This window comes from Spermophilus citellus, assembly GCF_964194105.1.
Source record: "Spermophilus citellus genome assembly, chromosome: 4".
NCBI classification, from domain to species: Eukaryota; Metazoa; Chordata; class Mammalia; order Rodentia; family Sciuridae; genus Spermophilus; species Spermophilus citellus.
Window position 1 is genome coordinate 224,463,216 of NC_138185.1, and position 22,875 is coordinate 224,486,090.

Below are 22,875 nucleotides of genomic sequence, written 5' to 3' on the forward strand. Positions count from 1 at the left end.
AACACATATATGTAGCTTGCCATTTAAAACAAGGACAGGTCCTGGAAGTATCTCTGTGACTTTGGAGTAAATGCTAGAGATTTTTCTAGGGGCATTCCAAGAAAGTTGAGCAGTTAAGTTTTACCTAGGGGAATTCCGAGGAGGACGTGAGTTATAGGTGCTGTTTTTAAGAATGGTATATGTATTCTTTCATAATCTGACAGAAAGAATGATAGATGGTGTATTAGTTGGCCTTCATCACTATAATGAAATGCAAGATATAGGATCTTTACAAAGAAAAAGAGGTTTAATTTGCTCTCAGACTTGGAGACTCAAAGGCATAGAACCTGCATCAGCTCGGTTCTGGTGAGGACCAAAGGGCAGATGTTAATGGTGGGAGTGTATCCGGGCCAGCAGTCCCATTTCAGATCCAGAGCAGAGAAAGATTAGTGTCCCACAGTCACTCCTAAGGACACACTCCCAGTGATGCATGGGCCTCCCAGTAGGCCCTGCCTTTTAAAGATCCACAGCACCTCCTAGCAACACCATCTTGGAGACCAAGTTCCCATGATATGAACCTTTGAGGGGAACATAAACTATATTCACACCATAGCAGATGTCAAGATCAAAGCCAAGAAAGTACATTTTGACCAGGAAACAGGCTGTGTGAGAGAAGGTAACCTAGGCCTGAACTCCCAGTTCAGAATTCTGTCTGCTGTTTTTTGGGCAGTCTGATCTTGGAAAACTCTTTTCAATTTTTCTTAGGTAAATTATTGAAAAATAAAGCAGCTCTTACTGCTTAGTGAAATTTTTTTTTCAAAAATAAGAACAGATTCGGGGTTGGGGTTGTGATTCAGCGATAGAGTGCTCGCCTAGCATGTGTGAGACCCTGGGTTTGATCCTGTGCACCACATAAAAGTAAATTAATAAAAATTAGGTATTATGTCCAACTATAACAAAAAAATAAAATGTTTTTTAAAATGAGAACAGGTTTGTTCAGGGCTCAGTTACATTCCTGCTCCCTTAGGCCCTGTACAGCTGGGGAGTGGGTTGGGTGGTTGTTGGCTCTAGGTCAGAGCCTCATGGCCTTTGCAAAGTGCATCTGGGCAGAAATGAGCTCCACTGCTTTGGGCAGACAGATGGGGCACAGCGGATACGTTGTGTCAATCCTACAGGCAACAAACTGCTGGGTGATGGTGGCAACAAACTATCCCAGCTGTCATTGCCCAGAGAGCCCTCGTGATGGGGACCCAAGGCCCAGATGATCTCCACGGGGTCACAGTGGAGAGCACATCCTTTTAGGCCTTTGTGGATGACAAGGTCCCTGGTGGCTCTGCTGCATGTTCCCTCTGACTCTCCTCTACTCTGCCCCAGTATTTCACTGGTATGTTACAGGCCAGCCTTGTGAGTGGGATGGCTCTTATAGTTGTGATGCCATCTGGAGATAATTGGAGAGTAGGAGCCTAGAGATAGGCACACAGGAGAAAAGCCAGGAGGAAGAAAAGTTCTAGGTTCCAAGGGAGCGCCTTTCTGCAGTCTAGTGAGGGGGCCAGCAGGGAAACCTATTCTCTTAGGAGGTGCTAGACTGAGTTCACTTCCTGTTGCTTCTGTTACACATGGCCATGAACAAAATGGCTTATGGGAGCACAAAACTTAGCATCTTACAGTTTTGGAGATCCAAAGTCTGAAAGGGGGATGGGCATGGCTCTGCTGCTTCTGAAGACTTCAGAGGAAGACCTGCCTTCTGGACCTTTCCGGGTTCTAGAGGCCGCCTGTATAGGGGCTTGTGGTCCCTCTTTGGTCTTCAGCTGTCTCTGACTCTGACTTCTGCTTCCACCTTCCATTGCCCTTCCAACCCTCTGCCTCCTCTTGTCTGAACCACCTGCCTCCCTTCTGGAGCCTGAAATGGTGGTGCAGGCCTGTGATCCCAGCTACTCAGGAGGCTGGGGCAGGAGGATTTCAAATTCTTTGTGAGACCCTGTCTCAAAATAGAAAGTTTAGAAAACAGCTGGGGGTGTAGCTCAGTGGTAGAGTACCCATGGGTTCCATGCCCAGTACTGTTTAAAAAAAAAAGAGACACAAAGAGAAAGAAAAGGAGGAAGGAAGGAGAGAGAGTAAGGAGTGAGGTATCTTGTGAGCCTCTGAAGTCCAGCCTTACTGGAGGTGGGATGTGAGCCTTGCCCTCCAGCAGCTCCAGGGAATCGCCTGCAGCAGAGCAGAGAACATTGTCCCAGAGCAAGACTTGAGGGTTTTTTATTTTTTCTATATTTCCGTTTGTCCCATAAGCACAGCTGTTTTACATGTTCTGTTTTTATTTGGAAAGCAGATTTCCAGCAGGAAGAACAGCCTTGTGGCTGTCCAGTCTTCAACATCTTCTAAAATAAAGGTACCAGCCCCTCAGCCCATTGTGAAAAAAGACAAGCGGCAGAATTCTTCACGGTTTAGTGCCAGCAATAATAGAGAACTGCAAAAACTACCATCTTTAAAAGGTAATTTTTACTTGTCTTTTAAAAATTAAATGTTTCAATACTTGGGGAAGAAATAATGTTTTGATAATTGCTGCTTCTTATTCCTTCACTGTGTTTGTATTTCTCGGCATCATCTTCTCACTTGAGTTTTTTACTTAAATGGAATGCCATTAATTTATTTACTCAACTAACATTTTAAGTTTCAGAGCTGTTAAGATACCAATCCAATAACTAATGTATTATAAGTATTCTACACTAAGAGGAAAAGTTTCACATCTTTTCATAGCAGTTTCAAGTAGGCTAGCCAATTTTTCTTGCAAATTATTCCCTTTTATTAGTCTTTGAACTGTAGCAGTTCAGAAAGGAGTTTCTACAAGTAGAGTAGTTGTAAAAGTTACAGTAGAACCTCTTCATTCTTCTAGTATTAAAGAAATGAAGAAGTAGCTGTGGTACTCCATGGACTTGCTTTGTTATGAATCATTTGGAGATCACCTCCAACCAGGACTCCTCATGGGATCAGTCAGGGGAAATTGCAATTCACTTGAAATTTTCCCCCAAATGGCGCAGCTGCCTCTGTCCATTTGAAAGTGCAGTTCCTAAAAGTTTCTTTCAGATTTTGAGGTTGAGATTTTGAAAATCTTATCAAGGAAATGGGGTAAGGACCCTAAAGAAAAAATGTGAACCTCTGAAAACCTTTATATTTGCCAATATAAAAGCTGGTACATTTAATTAAAAAAAACACTGGGTGTTTTTCGTATCTTAAATTCTATTATCTATTACTGGACCTTTTACAGTTAATCTTCATTGGGCTGGAAGGTTGTCTCCTTTATAACTGTATTCCTAGCACCTTCACACCATGGGGCAGAGCAGGAGCTCCATGCAAATGTTCAGGGATTGAGGGGAAATGGGTACATGGACAGGTAAGCACATGAGTGGGTGGGTGATTGGATGGATAGTTGGAGGGATGGAAGTGGGTAGGTGGTTGGATGGATAGATGGAGGGATGGAAGATTTATGCATGAATTTCCTGTCATTTGCTTGCTAGAAATCCAGGTTCTCCACTCACTGCATTCTGCAGAGCCTGTATTTGGCTTATTCACTTTAGCTTTGTGATTTGATAATAAGGTCACTACATCATTTTTGATGATTCTTCCCCCTCCCAAACAGTCATGCCTTTCTGGTGCTACTTGTTCCCATTCAGCTGGACACTTAGGGAAGCAGGCCTGTTCTAGATCCTGGGGGTGCAGCATTAAACAAAATGAAACCCCTGCTCTCTGGCACTCAACAGTGGTGACTTAGCAAAAAGAAGGGATGTGTGCATGATACTCCTCCCTTCAATGCTCTCAGAAGGCCCAGGGTCAGAATGACTTGGATGTCTGGGATGAAAAGGCTGGGCATAGCTATTACTGACCCTTCAAGCACCAAGCCCTGCCCCAGTCCTATCCCAGCTGGCACACTGGGTCTGTGCTGTGCCCCTTTCACACACAGATCAGAGCCTGGGCAGGCACCAGTGTAGGCTTGAGTGTTCTTCTGGTCTTCCTTCACATCTTCCAGGGAGTCTGTGTACATGCCTCTTTTTCCAGCCATCACTCTGCCTCTCTCTGCTGCTTTCAACCCCCATTTCTTTCTTTTCTGATTATACCTGTCACACAGTATTCTTCCACTGACACCTAAATTTTCATTGTTGTGCAAAAGTGTAAACACTACATGGTCTATCCATGTCTAGGAGCATTTCACACTGATCAAGACCTCACAGGAAGCCAAGCATGGTGGCACACGCCTGTAATCCCAGCAGCTCAGAAGGCTGAGACAGGAGGATCACAAGTTCAAAGCCAGCCTCAGCAAAGTGAGGTACTAAGCAACTCAGTTGAATGCTGTCTCTAAATAAAATACAAAATAGAGCTGGGGATGTGGCTCAGTGGTTGAGTGCTCCTGAGTTCAATCCCCAGTACCCGCCCCCCCCAAAAAAAAAAAAAACTCACTGAGCTTGTTTGATAATTCTTTCTCTGGTATTCTAGAACATCAGTAATTCTGTCTGGTTCAGAAAACATCAGAATTTATTGGCATTATCTTAAAGTTCTCTATTAATTTGGATAAGAATGATATTTTTTATAACTTTCTCCTTCTGGAAGAAGACCCATTTTTGTGGGTCTTGTTTTCTGCTATGTTTTGGGCTTCTTATAAGCCTTCACCTTTTCATTAAATTTATTTTTAAATACTTTGTAATTTTTGTCACTCTTGTGACTGGATTTATTTTTGTCGTTTTGATTTATTTTGATTCTCGTTAAATTCCTAAAAACAATTGGTTTTTAAATGTTTTCTTTTGCCATCACCATACCAAATTTTCTTATTAATTTAAGTAAGTCTTTACTAGAATCTGCTTGTATAGCTCTTAGAGCCCTGTCAAAGGTAACTAATCAGGTCTTTTATCTCTGTTCCCTTCCCCTCCCTGCCCCAGTACTGGGAATTTCATGCAGGGCCTTTCACATGCTAAGCAAGTGCTCTACCATTAAACTACATCCCCAGTCTTCTATTTTGTTTTGTTTTGAGAGTATCTCACTCAGTTACCCAGGCTGGCTGCAAAGTTACAATCCTCTTGCCCTAGCCTCCCAAATAGCTGGGATCACAGTGTGTCAGCACTCCTTGCTCTCTTCTAGCATTTATACCAGTACAGGTGAGCACGAGTGGGTGGGTGGTTGGATGTATTCTAATTTTATCTTAACACTGACCAGGACCAGTTAAGCCCAGGCAGTAGGAGATAGCAGGCATCCTGTTTCTCCCATTTTGATGAATAGCTTCAGGATTGCCGCATACAATTTGAAAGTGGCTCTTGGTTCTGAGAAATGATCTTCACTGGGTGGCTGGTGTCCGGGATGTGCACCAGCATGGCCCTGGCTGGCTGTGCAAGCCAGGTGGTGCTGTTCCAGTGCACGTGCTATTACGGAACCAGATTAAATGCTGTGTGATTTTTTTTCTCTGCAAGATGTTAATGCAATATTATGATTGCTGTGTTGATAGATCTTTCTGGTTTTGCATGATCTTTGTTGGAATAAATCTCAATAATATGCTTCAGCATATTATTGTTTTCATATATTGCCTGATTCCATTTACTTAATTTTCTTAATCTTTGATTTTATAATAAATGCTGGAGAAGATATAAAGAAAAATAACATTTTCACACTTTTGGTGGGATTGCAAATTAGTTCAACCACAATGGAAATCAGTATGGAGGTTCCTGAAAAGAGTAGACGTGGAACCACCATATGACCCAGCTATACTACTCCTCGGTATTTATCCTGAAGAATTAAGTTGTCACACTACAGTGGTACATGCATTACCCATGTTTAAAGCAGCACCATTCACAGTAGCCAAAGTATGGAAGCAGCCCAGGTGTCCATCAGCAAATGATTGGATAAAGAAAATGTGATGTATAAACACAATGGAGTTTTATTCAGCCATAAAGAAAAATGAAATTATGTAAATTTCAGGAAAATGGATGGAACTTGAGAACATTATGTTGAGTGAAATAAGCCAAACTCAGAAGGTCAGGGGTGGCAAGTTTTCTCTCGTGGAAGCTAAAGAGGGAAGAACGATTGAGGGGAGGGGATTTCATGACAATCCAAGAGAGATGAATAGAATAAAGTGATGGGGGAGGGAGTAAGTGCAGGGGAGTGATAATTGGCCCAATTATATATATTTTTTCTCTCATATTGTTTTATGAGTTCCTTGAATTTTTACAACACTACTTTGGGAAAATGTCAACCTGGTGAAGGCAAAATAGCCAAATTTTTGTTTTAAGAGTTGGTTAATCCATGTTAAATCTAATTGTAGTGACTCTGTCACTGTCAAAGAGGTGATAAAACCGCTAACAGTTACAGCATATAGATGTAAGAAATAACACAGGTTTGAGTGACTATGCTACAGTGTTGGGACAATTAAAGTGGAAACAACTTGGGAATAAGAGATACTGGGTGTGTGTTTTCCTTTGAGAATAAAGTCCTAGCAGAATTCACAAGAGATGTAAATCTTGAGTTTATAAATTTGTAGGATTGACAGCACACTACTTCAGTAGAATAGTGTGTGCAGTTTCTTAAAGCTTTGATGAAGAAGTTTATTTACTGAATTGTTTCCTTGCTTTAAAAAATATATATATATATGTATATGTATGTTTTTGTGTGTGTGTGTGCATGTATGTATGTATGTATAATGTGGTGCTGAGGATCAAACCCAGTGTCTCATGTGTACTAAGGGAGCGCTTTACCACTGAACCACAAGCCCAGCCCCTCCCTTGACTTTCAAACACAAAATTGAGGAGAAACAAAAAGACAACAAAAGTTGATAGAGATGCTCCAGTTTAAGGATCAAGAATTCAAAAGACAAGGAGTTGGGACACCTTAGATGTATATTTTCAGTTACAAGTAGTTATTTTATTCAAGTAGTTATTTCCCTTGCTTATAGAATACTTGAAAAAGTATTGCAGCATACTTGAAAAAAGTAAACTTAAAACTTTGTTTATTACAGTAATCTGCAAAAATAAGATGTATTTCCATTAAGCGATTAGTCATGTGATGAAGGTCCAATAGATCTATTACTTTGGATGTTCAGGCATTAAAAATACTTTTTAGCATAATTATATATTGTTATATTGTGTGCACATATAGTGTACCATTAGTACACATATAGTGCACCAATAAAAAAATGGGAAAAAAAGAATATTTACTGCTTGAAGCTAACATGTAGTGTTCTTCCTTTTTGGTACAGTCATAGCTTATCGAATTTAGGTGCATTGATGCTGGCACTCTGATCTTTCCTGAAGGTGGTCCACAGATGGTTTCTACCCAGCTCCTCATACCGCCATCTCATGGCAAAGATCGATGCATCGACTTCAGAAATAATAAAATTGTCTTCATGAAATAAAGTTAGAAGGTTGCTATAGGACCCAGCTGGGCTGAGTGCTTTTCTCTGTAATAATCCGTAGCTTCCTTTTATAGTGGGTCACATGAGAACTAGTACATGGTACTGCTTAACAAATCCTTTTGTGGTCCTGGGGATAGAGTCTAGGGCTTCATGCCTGCTGGACTAGAGCTCTATCACTGAGCTATATCCCCACCTCTTTATTATTCCATTTTGAGACAGGGTCTCTAATTTGAAGAGGCTGGCCTCAAACTTGGGATCCTCCTTCCTCAGCCTTCCATCCATACCCAGCTTAATGAATATTTTAATCTCTTCCACCTCTGTGGTTATTATTTCACTTTAGGAGTTCATTTATCCTTTTGACTATTTTGTTTGTGTTCAGTGTCATTCATCTCTACTTTTATCTTTAATTATTATCCTTCTTATTTATTAAGTCAAATTCACTTATCTTTAGCTGGTTTTTAATAATAAAGGAATTTAAAGCCATATATTCCTCTGAGAATAACTTTAGCTCTATCTCATGATTTTTCTTTAACTTTTCAAGTCACAGATTTTATTAGAATTTTATTGAGGCATAATTTGCGTACCTATTGTGAATGGGAAAGTTGTCTTACTCCATGGGTAGCGTTGTGCATCCATTACTGCACTCCAGTTCTAGAACATTTCCATCTTACCTCATGTGCTCATTTGCCATCAGCACCCACTCCCAGCCCCCGCTGCAGGTGACCATTTCTATGCTTTCTGTCTCTAGATTTGAGATTGTACAAGATGTGGTCTTTTTCTTGTAAAGTTATGTGTTAGTAACCTTCTGACTTCTCTCTTCTAGTTTTCTTGATATAAATTAATACCTCTACTATGCTCTGGAAGACTAGAACTTATTCCTCAAACCTGATTTTATTTTGGCATCCATTTTCTAGCCTCTCATCGTCCCCCAACCCTTATCCTTCTCAGCCTCTAGTAACTACAATTCTATTCTCAGTTTTTCTGAATCAGCAGTTTTAGCTTCCACATATTAGTGACAACATAATGCATTTGTTTTTTTTGACTGATTTATTTCACATAATGCATTTGTTTTTCTGACTGATGTGTTCATTGTATTAGTACAATGTCTTCAAATTACATTCATGTTGCCATATATTACAGGATTTTATTCTATTTATAGCTCAGTAATATTCCATTGTATATATATACTCCACATTTTCTTTATCCATTCATTCTTGATAGATATTTTGGTTGACTCTACATCTTTGCTATTGCAAACATTGCCACAATAAACATAGGAGTGTGGAGGTCTCTTCAACATACTGATTTCATTTCCTTTGCATATACCCAGAAGTGGGATTTCTGGATCATTTTGGTAGATCTATTTTTAGTTTATTAAGGATTCTCCATAATAGTTGTACTAATTTACATTCCCATCAAAAGTGAGTAAGAGCCCCTGTTACTCCACATCCTCATCAGCAGTTGTTATTTCTTGTGTTTTGATAATAGCAATTCTAATTGGAATGAAAAGATACCTCATAGTTTGAATTCATATCTCCTGGTTATTAGGGATATTGAGCATTTTTCACTTACACATTGTGTTTGGATATTTTCTTTTGAGAAATGCCTATTCAGATCATCTGCCCAGTTTAAAATTAAATTATTATGAGTAATTTCTTGCTGTTGAGTTCTTTATATATTTTGGGTATTCTTCTTGTCAGAAGAATAATTTGCAGATAATTTCTCCCCTTCTGTAAGTTGTCTCCTTGGATCGTTTCCTTTGTTGAACAGAAGCTTCTTAGTATGATATAATCCCGTTTGTCTATTTTTGTTTTTATTGCTTATCCTTTGGTGGTCTTATCCAAAACATGTTTGCCCATACCAATGTCTTGAAGTGTTTTCCCTGTTTTTTTTTTTTTTTTTAAGTTTCAGATAATTTTAGATAATGGGATTTCTTTCTTGATTTATTTTTCAATAGGTTTGTTGTTATTGTTATTATGTAGAAAAAATCTGATATTTTTATATTGAGTCCTGAAACTTTACTGAATTTTTAAAATCAAAATAATTTTTAAAATCATTTAGGTCTTTGATCCATTTTGAGTTTTTTTTTAAATATATATTGTGAGAGATAAGGGTCTACTTTCATTATCCTTTGGGGGAGGATAATAGTTTCTTGGTGGAGTCTTTAGGTTTCTGCATGCATCCATCTGTCCCAGCACCCTTTATTGAACACACTGTTCTTTCTCCATTGTATTTCAGCACCTCTGTCAAAAATCAATGGCTGTAGATGTGTGGATTTATTTTCTGTTCCCTTTATCTAGGTGTAGTTTTTATACTATTTACCATGCTGTTTGGGTCATTATAGTTTTGTGTAGTTTATTTTGAAGTCATGTATCATAATGCCTCCAGCTTAATTCTTTTTACTCCAAGGTTGCTTTGTGTATTTGGGGTCTTTCGTGATTCCATATAGACTTTATGAACTGTTTTTCTATTTCTGTGAAGAATGTCACTGGTACTTTGATAGGAATTACATTGACTTTGTAAATTAAATTACACGGGCTATCTTTCCACTTATGTGTGTCCTCTTCAGTTTTTTTTTTTTTCCATCAGTGTTGTATAATTTTCATTGTAGAGATCTTTTACTTACCTGTTTATTTTATTCATAAATATTTTAATTTTTGTGTCTATTGTGAATGGGATTTCTTTCTTGATTTATTTTTCAATAGGTTTGTTGTTAATGTGTAGAAAAAAGTCTGATAGTTTTATATTGATTTTGTGTCCTGAAATTTTACTGAATTTTTAAAATCAATTTTAATAGTTTCTTGGTGGAGTCTTTAGGTTTCTTTCCATATAAGATCATGTTGTCTGCAAGCGGAGATAATTTGATTTTTTTCCTTTCCAATTTGGATGTCCTTCTTTCTTTTCTTGCTTAATTGCTCTGCCTAGGATTTCTAGTATTATATTGAATAAGAGTGATAAAAGTGGACATGCTTGTCTTGTTCAGGATCTTAGAGGAAATGCTTTCAGCTTTTCCCTATTCAATATATACAGCCTTTATTTTATCAAGGCATATTTCTTCTATACCTAATATATAGAGTTTTTTTTCTTCTCATGAAAGAATGTTAATTTCATCAAATGCTTTTTTGTGAGTGTATTGAGGCGATCATATGGGTTTTATCCTTTATTCTCATCAAGAGAACCAAAAATGCGTGGACGAGTCTTGCCTCCCTAGGATAAATCCTACTTGGTCATGGTATATAATCTTTTTGATGTGTTAATAGATTCAGTTCACTAATATTTTGTTGAGAAATTCTGCATCTTTTTTCATCAGGGATATTAGCCTATATTTTTCTTTTTTTCAGTTATGGCCTTGTCAGATTTTTTTTCCTTATCAGATTTTGGCATCAAGGTAATGAATTTGGAAGGGTTTTTTCCTTTTAAATTTTTTTGGAATGGTTTGAGAAGAATTGATGTTAGTTCTTTAAAAGTTTGATAAAATTCATCAGCAAAGGCTTTTCTTTGTTTAGAGATTTTTTAATTCCAGATTCATTCCTGTTATTTATTATTGGTGCATTTAGGTTTTTGTTTCTTCATGGTTCAGTTTTAATAGGTCATATGGGTTCAGAAATGTATCTTTTTCTTCAGTTTTCCAATTTGTTGGCCTGCAGTTTTTTATAATAGTTCCCAATTATGTGTTTGTGGTTTTATTTCTGAAATATCAGATGTAGTGTCTCCTTTTTCATCTCTGATTCTATTTGTTTGACTCGTCTTTTTTCTGAGTCTAGGTAAAGGTGTGTTGATTTTGTTTCTTTTCAAACTTTCAGTTTTTTGTCTTAACTGATTTTTTTGGTTCTTTTTTTGGTCTCAGTTTTGTTTGTTACTTCTCTGATTTTATTATTTATATTCTTCTACTAATTTTCGGTTTGATTTGTTCTTGCTTTTCTAGTTTCTTGAGCTACATCATTAGGTTGTTTATTTGAATTTGTTTTAATGGAGGCACTTATTGCTCTAAACTTCCCTTTTAGTACTGTGTTTGCGTATCCTGTAGGTTTGGGTATGTTGTGCTCCCATTTTCATTTTTGTCAAGAAATTTTTTTTATTTCCATTTTGATTTCCTGCTAGGTCCATTACTTGTTCAGGAGCATGTTGTTTAATTTCCACGCATTTGTGCGATATCTAAAATTCCTCTGATTGATTTCTAGTTTTACTCCATTGTAGCCAGAGAAGACACATGATATATAGTTTTGAGTGTTTTTTGAAATTGTTAGGACTTAGTTTGGGAGTGACATATGGTCTGTCCTAGAGAATAAGTACCATGTGTTGATTAAGAAAGATTTGTATTCTGCAGCTGTTGGATGAAATGTTCTGTAAATATCTTTTAGGTCCATTTGCATCCTCCAGTATTTTTGTACTAGAGTCTATCTCTTTCTTCAGATATAATATTTGCTTTGTAAATTTGGTGCTCTGCTGTTGGGGACATAGATATTTGCGATTGTTATATCCTCTTGTTGAGTCGATCCCTTTGGGATCTATGATCCCAAAGTAAGTTTCTTATAGGCAGCATATAGTTGAGTCTTATTTTTTTAATCCATTCAGCCAATCTGTTAACTGTAGGATTTGGTCTTTTTACATTCAGGATTATTATTAATTGTTAATAACATATTCCTTTCATTCTATTAATTTTTGTCTTTATGTTTTGCCTATTATTTGTTCCTATATTCTTCTCTTATTGTTTATCTTTGTGATTTGATAGTTTTCTGTACTGATGTTTGATTCTTTTTCTCTTCTGTATGTCTGCTCTACTGATAAGTTTTCTACTTTTGCATTTATTCATGATCATCTATTTGCTTATACATATAAGAGTCCCTTACATGTTCCTTTTAATGCTGGTTACTGGTAATAAGTTTCCTCCAGTTTTGCTTCTCTGGGAAAGACTTCAGTTCTTTATTTATGAAGGATAGTGTTTTAGGCACGTTTTTAATCACTGTGACCAAAAGACCTGACAAGAACAATTTTAGAGGAGAAAAAGGTTATTTTGGGGCTCTTGGTTTCAGAGGTCTCAGTCCATAGATGGCAGCTCCATTGCTCTGCCTGGGATGAGGCAGATATCATGGCAGAAGTGTGTGGCTGAAGAAAGCAGCAGGGAACATGGCACCAGGAAACAGAGAGAAAGAGACTTCTCTCCCCAAGGAAAAAATATATACCCTAAAGGATGCCCTAATGACCCACCTCCTCCAGCCACACCCTACCTACCTGCAGTTACCACCCAATTTATCGCTACCAGGGGATTAATGCACTGATGAGGTTATAAATCCCAGCCCAGTCACTTCACCTCTAAGTGTTCTTGAAATGTCTGACATGAGCTTTCGGAGTACACCTCACATCTAAACCACAACAGATAGCTTTGCTGGGTGTAGTATTCTTGGTTGGCACAGTACATGATCTTGTATGTCTTGCTTGATAAAGGTTTTGGAGGCTCATCCCTGTTGAGTAGTTTGTTTCTTTTGTTATTATGAATATTGCCACTTTTTGTTTGTCCACTGACCAATTAGTGGGCATGTGGGTTGGTTTTTTTAAGCTAGTATGAATGATACTGCTGTTATAAGTCTTTGCGTAAACATGAATTTTCATTTATTTTGTGTCAGTATCTATGAATTGAATTGCTGGCTTATGTGGTAAGTTTGAAAAATAATATGTGCCATATTATTTTTCAAAGAGGTCCCACCATTGACTCATCGCAGTTCCCATGTGTCCCCTCATTCGCTTGATATAGCCTAGCCACTGGACTGTAGCCTTTCTGCGGGTGTGTGGTGGTTTACATTTGTATTTCCCTAGTGATTGAAAATGGCATCTTTTCATGGGCCTATTGGCTGTTTCTTTATCATTTTTAATGAAATGTATGTTCAAATCCTCTTGTATGTTTTTAAGTTGATTTTCTTATTATTATAACAGTTCTTTATGTATCTTGGATATCAGTCCTTTATTTTATCATAAAGTGCAATAAAAATAAATAATTGCAAAAGTGAAATATAAAATGCTCCCATAATTTTTTTATTATTATAGTCAGCAGACATACAATTACTGCTAAATTGCTACCAAAGTTTCTAAATCATTGTTCTCAATTTCTACCTGATTGAGAATTTTCAGGTTTGTCTTTATGTGTTTGACCCATTTGTTGACCTTTTAACTTCAGAAATACTTTTTCATGTCTGAAAATTCGATTTGGTTCTTTTTAAAATCTGCAGTGTCATTTTTAAGGCTCTTCCTATTCTTTTGTACATTCCGTGCAACTTTACAGTAAGCATCACTATTCACAGCCTGCATCATAAGACCAGTGTCTGCAGTTTCTGTCACATTTTGTGCATAAATGTCTTGTTTGCTTGTGTTCCTGATCATCATCATCATCTCTGGTGTTGTTATATACTGGTCTTGTATTCAAATATTTGAAACCTAGAGTCAGGGTTTTCAACAGGGATTTGTTATCATTTTAGTAGACACCTGGGGACACCTTTGCCAGAGACTTGCCAGTCTAAACCATAACAGTGACTTATTAAGTTAGCCAGGCCAGTTGTTCTGCCCAGGTGTACCCTATAGATGCTGTAAGTGGAAACCTCTCTTGGCTAGACTACGACAGGGTTGATGCCGCATAACTAAGCAGATGGTGTCCTCCTTGTGGGAGACACGTAATCTCTGGTTGCCTAAGAAGTGAGGCTCAACTTCACTAACACATGGGAGCAAGGACAGATTGCTCTCTCCATATACAGATAAATGCTTCCCTTTGCAGTTCAAAACCACAAGTAATAATCTGTGAGGTATATCCTGACATCCAGCCGATGTTTATTCCCCATCAACCACATTAATCTTTTAAAAAGCTGTTGATAAACATTTCCTGGATCTACAATTTTACAAGTTAATTTGGCATTCTTTTGGAAATGATTATTTTTCATACCAACTGGATAGTTAGTTATCCTGAAATATGATTCATGATAGAAAAACAGGATCAGGGCTGGGGATGTGGCTCAAGCGGTAGCACGCTCGCCTGGCCTGCGTGCGGCCCGGGTTCGATCCTTAGCACCACATACCAACAAAGATGTTGTGTCCGCCGAGAACTAAAAAATAAAATATTTAAAAAAAATTTTCTCTCTCTCTCTCTCTCTCTCTCTCTCTCTCTCTCTCTCTCTCTCTCCTATCTCTCTCTCTCTCCTCTCTCTCTCTCTCTCTCTCCTATCTCTCTCTCTCTCCTATCTCTCTCTCTCTCCTATCTCTCTCTCTCTCCTCTCTCTCTCTCTCTCTCCTATCTCTCTCTCTCTCCCCCCCTCTCTCTCTCTCTCTCTCTCTCTCCTCTCTCTCTCTCTTTTTTTAATATTTATTTTTTAGTTCTCGGCGGACACAACATCTTTGTTGGTATGTGGTGCTAAGGATCGAACCCGGGCCGCACGCATGCCAGGCGAGCGCGCTACCGCTTGAGCCACATCCCCAGCCCCCTCTCACTCTCTCTTAAAAAAAAAAAAGAAAGAAAGAAAAGAAAAAAAAACAGGATCAACATAATTCCTTTGAGTTACCGGTTTCCCTGAAATGGTGATAACTTAAGCTTTTTTCTGACTTCTTTTCTGTGAATATTATTGTGGATTCTAATGTATTGTCTTTTATTTCAGTGTTTTAATCTAAAATCATTATTCTTCCTGTGTTCAAATGCATAATTTCGACCTTGGTGTCCTTTAGGCTAACTCCTATGTATTTTTTAGATCATGTATTTTTGATTTCTTGGTTTTCAGCAGTGAGATTTGCTACAGGCTATTTTGCACCTTTCCTGCCCCAAACCTGGAATCAGCCAGTTCTCAATAGCCCTGGTTCCTTTCAGTGAGAAATGCTGTAAGAGACCAGAATCTGGATAGCAAAAGTACTCATTACTATAGGACTGAGATTACTTTTAATTGTTTTCAGTGGAGGGAGCTAGAGTATAATTATTTTTATTTTATTTATTTATTTATTTATTTATTTATTAGAGAGAGAGAGAGAGAGAGAGAGAGAGAGAATGAATTTTAATATTTATTTTTTAGTTTTCAGCGGACACAACATCTTTGTATGTGGTGCTGAGGATCGAACCTGGGCCGCACGCATGACAGGCAAGCGTGCTACCGCTTGAGCCACATCCCCAGCCCGAGTATAATTATTTTTAAATCATGCATTTAATTTGATATCTTTTTTTTTAATTTGATATCTTTAATTCAATTTCATTATTATATAATAGTATTTTCACTTTTTTTCTTGGATTTTCATAGTTTTATCTCTATCTTATACTGAAAATCTTGCTAACGTCATCAATGTAATTTTGGCTATATAGTCTACTAAAACAATCCAACAGTGATTCTACTGTCATTACAGTTGGAACTTCGAATTATCTCATCTCATTGTAGAAAGAGCTGTTGGCATTTTTGTTGGAATCCTATTAAATTATAAAGTGTCCAAGGAATGGTTTGCATCTTAAGGTGTTTGCCTTCTGTTTTAGGACTATGCTGTGTTTATTTTCCAAAGCCACTTTTGTTTCCTTTAGATATTTTATAGTTTCTCTCATGTGGATTTTACACATTTCTTATTAATACCCAGATAGTCCATTATTGCTGCTGTTGGAAATGGAGTTTTCTCTTACATGTGTCTTCTACATAGTAGTCATTATTTCTGAATGTTGGCCCTTACTTTTGCCTCATGCTTCTTTACTGAATTATCATCTTACTCCTTACAATATTTCTTAGTTGATTCTTTTGAACATTCCAGCTATCTAGATCATCTGCATAAAAAGATAGTTTCACCTCTTTGCTTTGATTCTTACACATTGCATGTCTTTCACTTGAGTTGATTGATAATTCCAGTACAGTGGTTCACAGTGGTGGTAAGAGCGGGCATGCTTGTCTTGTTCCTGACATCAGTGGGAATGGCAGGTGTGATTTCTAACCATTGTTTATTATTTCATTGTGTGGGTACCCCAGATTTTCAGCTGTTATAAACAGTGCTCTTATGTAAATCTATTATTGTCCTGTTCTCATCTCTGAACGTTTCCTTAAGCTGGATTCAAAGTAAAGAAGTAGTGGATCAAAGAAGATAGATTTTCAAAAACTTGCCAGACTCTGCACACATACCATCTGGAGAGAGGGCACCATAAGCTTATACTCCCAGAGCCTGTGGGGTGTCTGCACGGTGGTATTTTTCCGGCACTGTGATAAGTCGGAGGCTTTGGTCATTTGCTAAGTGAAAGGCGGTATTTTGAGTTTTAGTTTTTGGTAACATGTTGAATATGGTCTTCAGACCTATTCACTGCAAGATTTCTCTAAATCGATCCCATCATTTGGTATATTTAGTTTGAAAGGTAGAAGTGTTAAATGTTAACTGAAGAGATCAATTTTTTAAAGTGACTTACGGGTACAGTAAACTAAGCATGTTTCTTGAGGACATTCTCCCTGTTTTAGAAACAAAAGGCCAGGAAGAAACCAAAGTTATAATGGAATGATGTGGGCTGTAATTTTCAGTTACCTGGAGACCCTGGCACAGGAGACCCTGAGGTTCTGGCCTTCCGTGAAAGCAGACGTCGAGATGTTGTAGGAGAATGTGCTTGGTTTTCCCAGTTTGGCTTTTGAGTGGCAGTTAACATTTTATGTATTCTGCTCTGCTTTCATCAAAATGCAATATTTCACCTCATTCAGAGCAGTTTCTTTTCAATACAGTTGAAAGTTTTGCCATAACAATGTATGTTTTTACTGCTTAAAAATGAATTATGCATATATTTACAGAGGGCTTAGCCTCTTGCCTCTTAGTTGAAGAAACTAAGAATGGGGTGTGAGAAATTTACCAGACTGCTGACCTGCTCTGGTCAGCCTAGAAAGGGCCAGACAGGAAGACTCTGCTCTGATGAGTACTTTCTTTCATCGTGTCTTTGACATGGTGCCTTCTTTTGGTTACCCACAGTCCCTATGCTTGGTGAGGCAGGTCCCAGATCAGAGCAAATATTTGACCATCTGTGTTGGTCAGAGCTGAAGAGGAGCTGGATGATAACCAGATGCCCCTCGCCCTCCAGGCATCACAGAGTCATGGCAGTCCTTGGTCAGCATCTGGGCAGCAAAGGTACAGCCGGTACTGTGCTTGTAAGTAATTGAGAGCTAGCTGCCTATGTGACAGGACAATCCCTCATCCAGCCCAGACTCATGCTGCAAGTGCTGTCCTCTCCACACCCCTTGAGCCACAAATGCCCCATTGAGTCACTCAGGTGTCAGCCTCAGACCTCTCTGGGTGAAACCCCAGGGTTTTGGTCTCTAACTTCCAGCTGCATTCACACATTTCACATAAGTATTAAGCTTCAGCCTTCCATGCCGCTCCCAGGCTTCCTCCCCAGTACCTGAAATTCAGTTTATCAACACATACACACTTCCTTGGACATTTCTCTCTCTATCCATTCCCTCCAGCTGGAGATCTGGCTCCCTGTTGATGCTCCACCCTCCCCAGAGTCTGTACCCTGCTGCTTCTACTCCCAGTGTCCCCTGAACTGCCTTGGCTCAAGCCTGCCTTATCTTTTTTTTTTCAGTTGTGATGAAATATGCGTAGCATATTATTTATCATTTTAACCATTCATAGTTGTATCTCTGAGGGGCATCAGATACATTTACTGTGCTGTAGATCTGCAACCAAGACTTTTTCATCAGACCCCATAGAAACTGCCCCCATGATACAGGAGTTCCCCTTCCTCCCGACCCCCTGGAAGCCTGCACTCTACTTTCTATCTCTAGAGCTTGACAACTCCAGAGACCTCATGTAAGTGGAGTCTTATCTGTCCTTCTACCTTAATTGACTTAGCACAACCTTCTCCAGACCCTCCTGCTGGGGTTTAACTCTCCTTAATTCCTAGGAGGGCTCGTCCTTCCTGGTGGTGAGTAGGAAGAGCTTCACAGAGCGTGGTATCCTGGGTGAGGAAGAGGAAACTGGGCTACCTCCTCCCCTCCAGTGTTTAGATGGAATCAAAGCAGAACAGCTGTGGCTGTGAATTAAGAGGACTGTCCTGGTACAACATGAAGAAACCGTAAGAGCAGTGGCGCAGCCTGTCCTGTACCTACACCCCCTGCTTGCGGGCATGGGGCTGCCTTCCATGTTGGCATGGGCTGCCTTCCATGTTGCCCTAGCCTGCTGCCCTGGGGAGCACCTGAGGAATAAAAATGTCCATACTCTCTCTGTTGAGTTCTCTGGGATTGGGAAAATGCTGGGGCCTTTGCAGACCTGGGGTTGAACACTATCTGTGTGGCAGCATGTACTAAAGGTTCAGTTCCTTTCTAAGGCTGTGGCATTCCATGTTGCAGACTTACTACATTTTGTTCATCCATCAATCCCTTGAAGGGTGCTTGGGCTCAGGACACTCCGACATGCTACTCCACTCTCCATGTTAGCTGCTGTCAGTGCTGTCACCAAGGGCAGGGGCCGTAGTGCCTGTGTCTGTGGTATCCATGACCACATCTGCCAAGAATCCAGGGAACAGTGCAGCCACACTGCCTGTCCTCTCCCTATCCTTGCAGTTTTCACAGAGACTGCTGTGGCATCACCTCTCAGGGCGGCTAAACCTAGCCTGGACTCACCGCTTCCTTCACATCACTCCACCTCAGGCTTCTTCTTGGAAAACGAGGTTCATCGCCCCATTGACCTACCGTAGGTTTGGCGAGGGTGTGGGCCAATTAAAAAAAAATTGGTATGATAGTCTTGACATAAACGGACTTCATCTACTGCGTGGGGGCTTCCTGTGCTGTCAGAACAAGGAGTGCTGAGAGCTCTTACCTTCCTGCAAGGCTTCCAGCCCAGTGATCGAGCCCAGGCTTCACCCAGGAGCCAGGGTGAGGTCTTCGCAGCTCCTCCACCTAGCTGTGCTGAGCTTCCCTGTGGGTGAGCTCAGCTGTGGCTTTCTAATTACTCACAGGACTTAGATCAACAGGGCAGCCAGTGCCTGTCCCTTTGTCCTTGCTGTTGGCAAGCAGAAGTTCCCTGGCAGCCTTTGAGCACAGCTGAATGTTAGGTACCTTTGATCTGTCTAAGGAAAAGGTCTATTTTAAACTGCAAGTGAAGCCAAATTTTTTAGGTTAGATTTCTTACCCAACAATCTATACTTGTGAGGTTTCCAGTTTTTTGGTTTTGGGGTTTTGTTTAAAAAAATAGTGCTGGCCATCCCAATGCCTCTGCATTATGGCTATAGTGTCACAGATCTCTAGGCTCAAAAAAAATCTGTTAATTACTGTAAAACTTATCTACTAAGATGTGAGCGTATGTAATTTGTCTACAAATGGGCTTGGGGAGATAAAAAGAAAACCTTTGGCTGAATTTAGAAATGAAAATATGAAAGTTTTATTCAGAAATACTACCTAGAAATAAAATCAGTGGGATGTATTTACAGACAGTTTGTTTTTAAACATAGGAGAAAACAGTGATGGAGGAATGAGAAAATAAAAGGTAATTCCTTTTCAGAGCTAAGCTGTCATATTGTGCAGATTTTCCACATTCGGCATTTGCTGGAGGGTGCATTGAGAGCCCAGGTCTTCTTGCCAGTTTCCTAGTGGAAGGTGCACCGTGCTGAGCCAGCCACCAGCCTTGCCTTTTGAGCCCTTCTTGGTGTAGTTGCAGCCAGGAGGGTTATGGGAGCATCGTGGGAGGCCAACCTAACAGGTGGATGGGGCTGGTCAAGGTGACGATTAGAGGTGTCCACTTCTGGCACCAGAGTGGAATAGGGTCTGTTTCAGGGATGTGGAAAGTAACTGTTCAGGAGATGATTCAGTACCCTGACAAGAACCCCCTGGTGCCAGAGACTGTCCAGTGTCTAAGCCAAGAGAGAAAACCTGTGGCTGGAACTCTTGCTGAACCTAGCAGGAAATAAAAGGAAGATTGCCCAAAGGGATTACCTAAGTGGAGGTCCCTTGCGTGGCTCAGTGATATCTGTGCACTGCAACCAGGGGTCTTTCCAAAATGCTGTTGGTGGGCAGTGAGGTTTTTAGAGTGAGGTAATGCACACTGCTTCCTGCATTTGGCCTGTGTTGGCTGGGGCTGCATTTAGTGGCATCCCGCCTGGATCCTATATTCTCTGCTCCTACCCAGCAAGGGAGTCTACTCCCTGTATGATGTGAGCCCTCTTAACAACATGAGGAATCAGGTATATCCCTTTTCAGGTGAAGACAGAACCAGCAGGGTTCTTCAGGGCAGTCTCTTGCCCCATGCTGATCTTTTCTCTCTGTCCAGTCCCTCCCAGGAAGGTGTCAAAACATGTCCTAGAGTGAGTGACATGGCTGTATGATGAGCCCCTCTGGGTTGCATTTGCCAGTACTTGTTTCATCAGGGCAGAGAGCTCCACTCCAGAGACCACTTGAACCTTGACCACTTGGATGAACCCAGACTCCATGCAAAGGTGACAAACTCATGGTGAGAAACTCAGGCAGTTCATAATTGAGTCTCTGAGACAAAGAGTCATCATCCTTATCTGTTATTTAAATTTTTAATGCTTGATTTCAGCAAAGTTTAATGGGTTTTTTTGCACCCATGATCTCATCATTTATCATCACAATAAAATCTTTTGTATCAGACTTCTTGGGTTCCTATTACCATCCTTTCCCTGTTCTTAGCCTGACATTTAAGAGGAAACTTCATTAAGGATTCTTTCTGCTATAACTTAATATATGTCTCCTTTTAAAAATTGTTACTTTTATATCTCATTAAAATAATAATGTAGTTTTCTACAGTGTTAATAAACACAGGGAGTTTCTAAAAGAAAAGGCATCTATAACTCTACCACTCAGTGATGACCATTGTTAATATTTTGAGATTATTTTCTGATTATACTATTTATGAAAAACCATTCTCTGACTTTTTCACTTATATTTCAGTTTTATAAATGTGTAAATATTTTTTAAATATTTTTTAGTTGTAGTTAGATATACAATATCTTTATTTATTTTTTGTGGTGTTACCGATCAAACCCAATGTCTCACTCATGCGAGGCAAGTGCTTTACCACTGAGCTACAGCCCCAGCCCCTGTATAAGTATTTTTGATGGATGTATAAAATTTCACAGAGTATGTGGGGTAATCCTTTTGACCTTAAGGTAGTTTCCATTATTTTGGAACCATGAGTACAATGTAATACTCTCAAAAAGAATAAAATATTTAAGCCAGGCATGGTGGTGCATGCTTGTAATTCCAGTTATTTGGGAAGCTGAGACAGGAGGATTGCAACTTCCAGGCCACCTTGGGCAATTTAGCAAGAGCCTGTCCCAAAATAAAATAAAAAGGAGTAGGGGGTGAGCTCAGTGGTAGAGTGCTCCTGGGTTCAATGTACCAAGTAAAGAAATAAATGAAATACTTATCAAGGAATTGAAAGGCTCATTCTCTCCAAATTACAAATGCTCCTGAAAGAAATTAATGAAACCCATAAATGGAAAGACATCTTGTGTTCATAGACTGGAATACCTAATGTTGTTAAGATGTCAGTGTTTCCCAAAGTGATCTGGAGAGTCAGTTGTAATACCTGTAAGAATCCCAGTGTTGGGCTGTGGCTGGGGCTCAGTGGTAGAGCGCTAGCCTAACGTGTGAGGCACTGGGTTCGATCCTCAATACTGTATAAAAGAGGAGAGAGAGAGGAAGATAGGAAGATGTTGTGTCCATCTACAACTAAAATAAAATTAAGAATCCCAATGTAGTTTTTTCCAGAAGTAGAAAAAGTTGGAGGACTCACCATTCCTCATTTAAAAACTTAAAACAAAGCTACAGTAATCAAAACTAGTGTGGTATTGCCACCAAAACAGACATATAGATCAATGGTATAGAACAGAGCTTGTGCATATGTGGTAAGACTATTCAGTGAGGAAAAGACAGACTCTAACAGATGACACTAGAAACCTGGATATCCACATGAAAAAGTCTGGTGTTAGTTAGACCCTTACCTAACACTGTATACAAAAATGATCTCAGAATGAATCAAATCCTGGATGTTAAGAGCTAAAACTATTAAACTTCATGACATCAGATTTGGCTGTGATTTCCTGAGTATGACACCAGAAGTGGTACACAACAGAAGTAAAAACAGGTAAACTGGACTGCATCCGATTAAAACAGCATTGAAGGACACAGTCAGCCAGGCGAAAGGCAGCCTACAGAACGAGGAGGTTTCTGTAAGTGCTGTATCTGAGAAGCGATTAACGTCCAGACAAACAACTCCTACAACTCAACAGCAACCAAAAAGTCTTGGTTTTAATAATGTGTAATAAACTTAAGCAAACATTTCTCCAGAGAAATACACAAATGGTCAGCTTGCCGGTGCAGAGGAGCTCAGCATGACTTGTAGTTCGGGACTAGAGCTCAGTGCGCACCCTGAGGAGGGTACTGTGCAAAGGCATGAGTGCTCTGAGGATGTGCAGGGGCCCGGATTCGTTCCTGGGTATGCACTGGTGTTGGGTGTGCAGTGGACAGCCACTGGGATAACAGCATGACAGTTCTTCAGAAATAAAAAAAAAAAGGGTATACCAT

The 22,875-nt window shown here is 39.5% G+C and overlaps 1 protein-coding gene across 7 annotated transcripts in view; it reads left to right on the plus strand.

Annotated features, from left to right (window-relative positions):
- Positions 1 to 22,875, plus strand: part of PPP2R5C (protein phosphatase 2 regulatory subunit B'gamma) — a 147,085-nt gene that overhangs the window by 17,995 nt on the left and 106,215 nt on the right. For 4 of the 7 annotated variants that reach the window (XR_014021876.1, XM_081293411.1, XM_081293415.1 and 1 more), the window contains exon 3: positions 2,303 to 2,468. Coding sequence is in view for 6 of the 7 variants with exons in the window: in XM_081293411.1 (XP_081149537.1) it covers positions 2,303 to 2,468 (166 nt within the window). In the remaining variant the exon portion in view is untranslated. The remainder of the gene's footprint in view (positions 1 to 2,302; positions 2,469 to 22,875) is intronic. The other 3 variants (XM_081293414.1, XM_081293416.1, XM_081293418.1) reach the window with 1 other exon arrangement.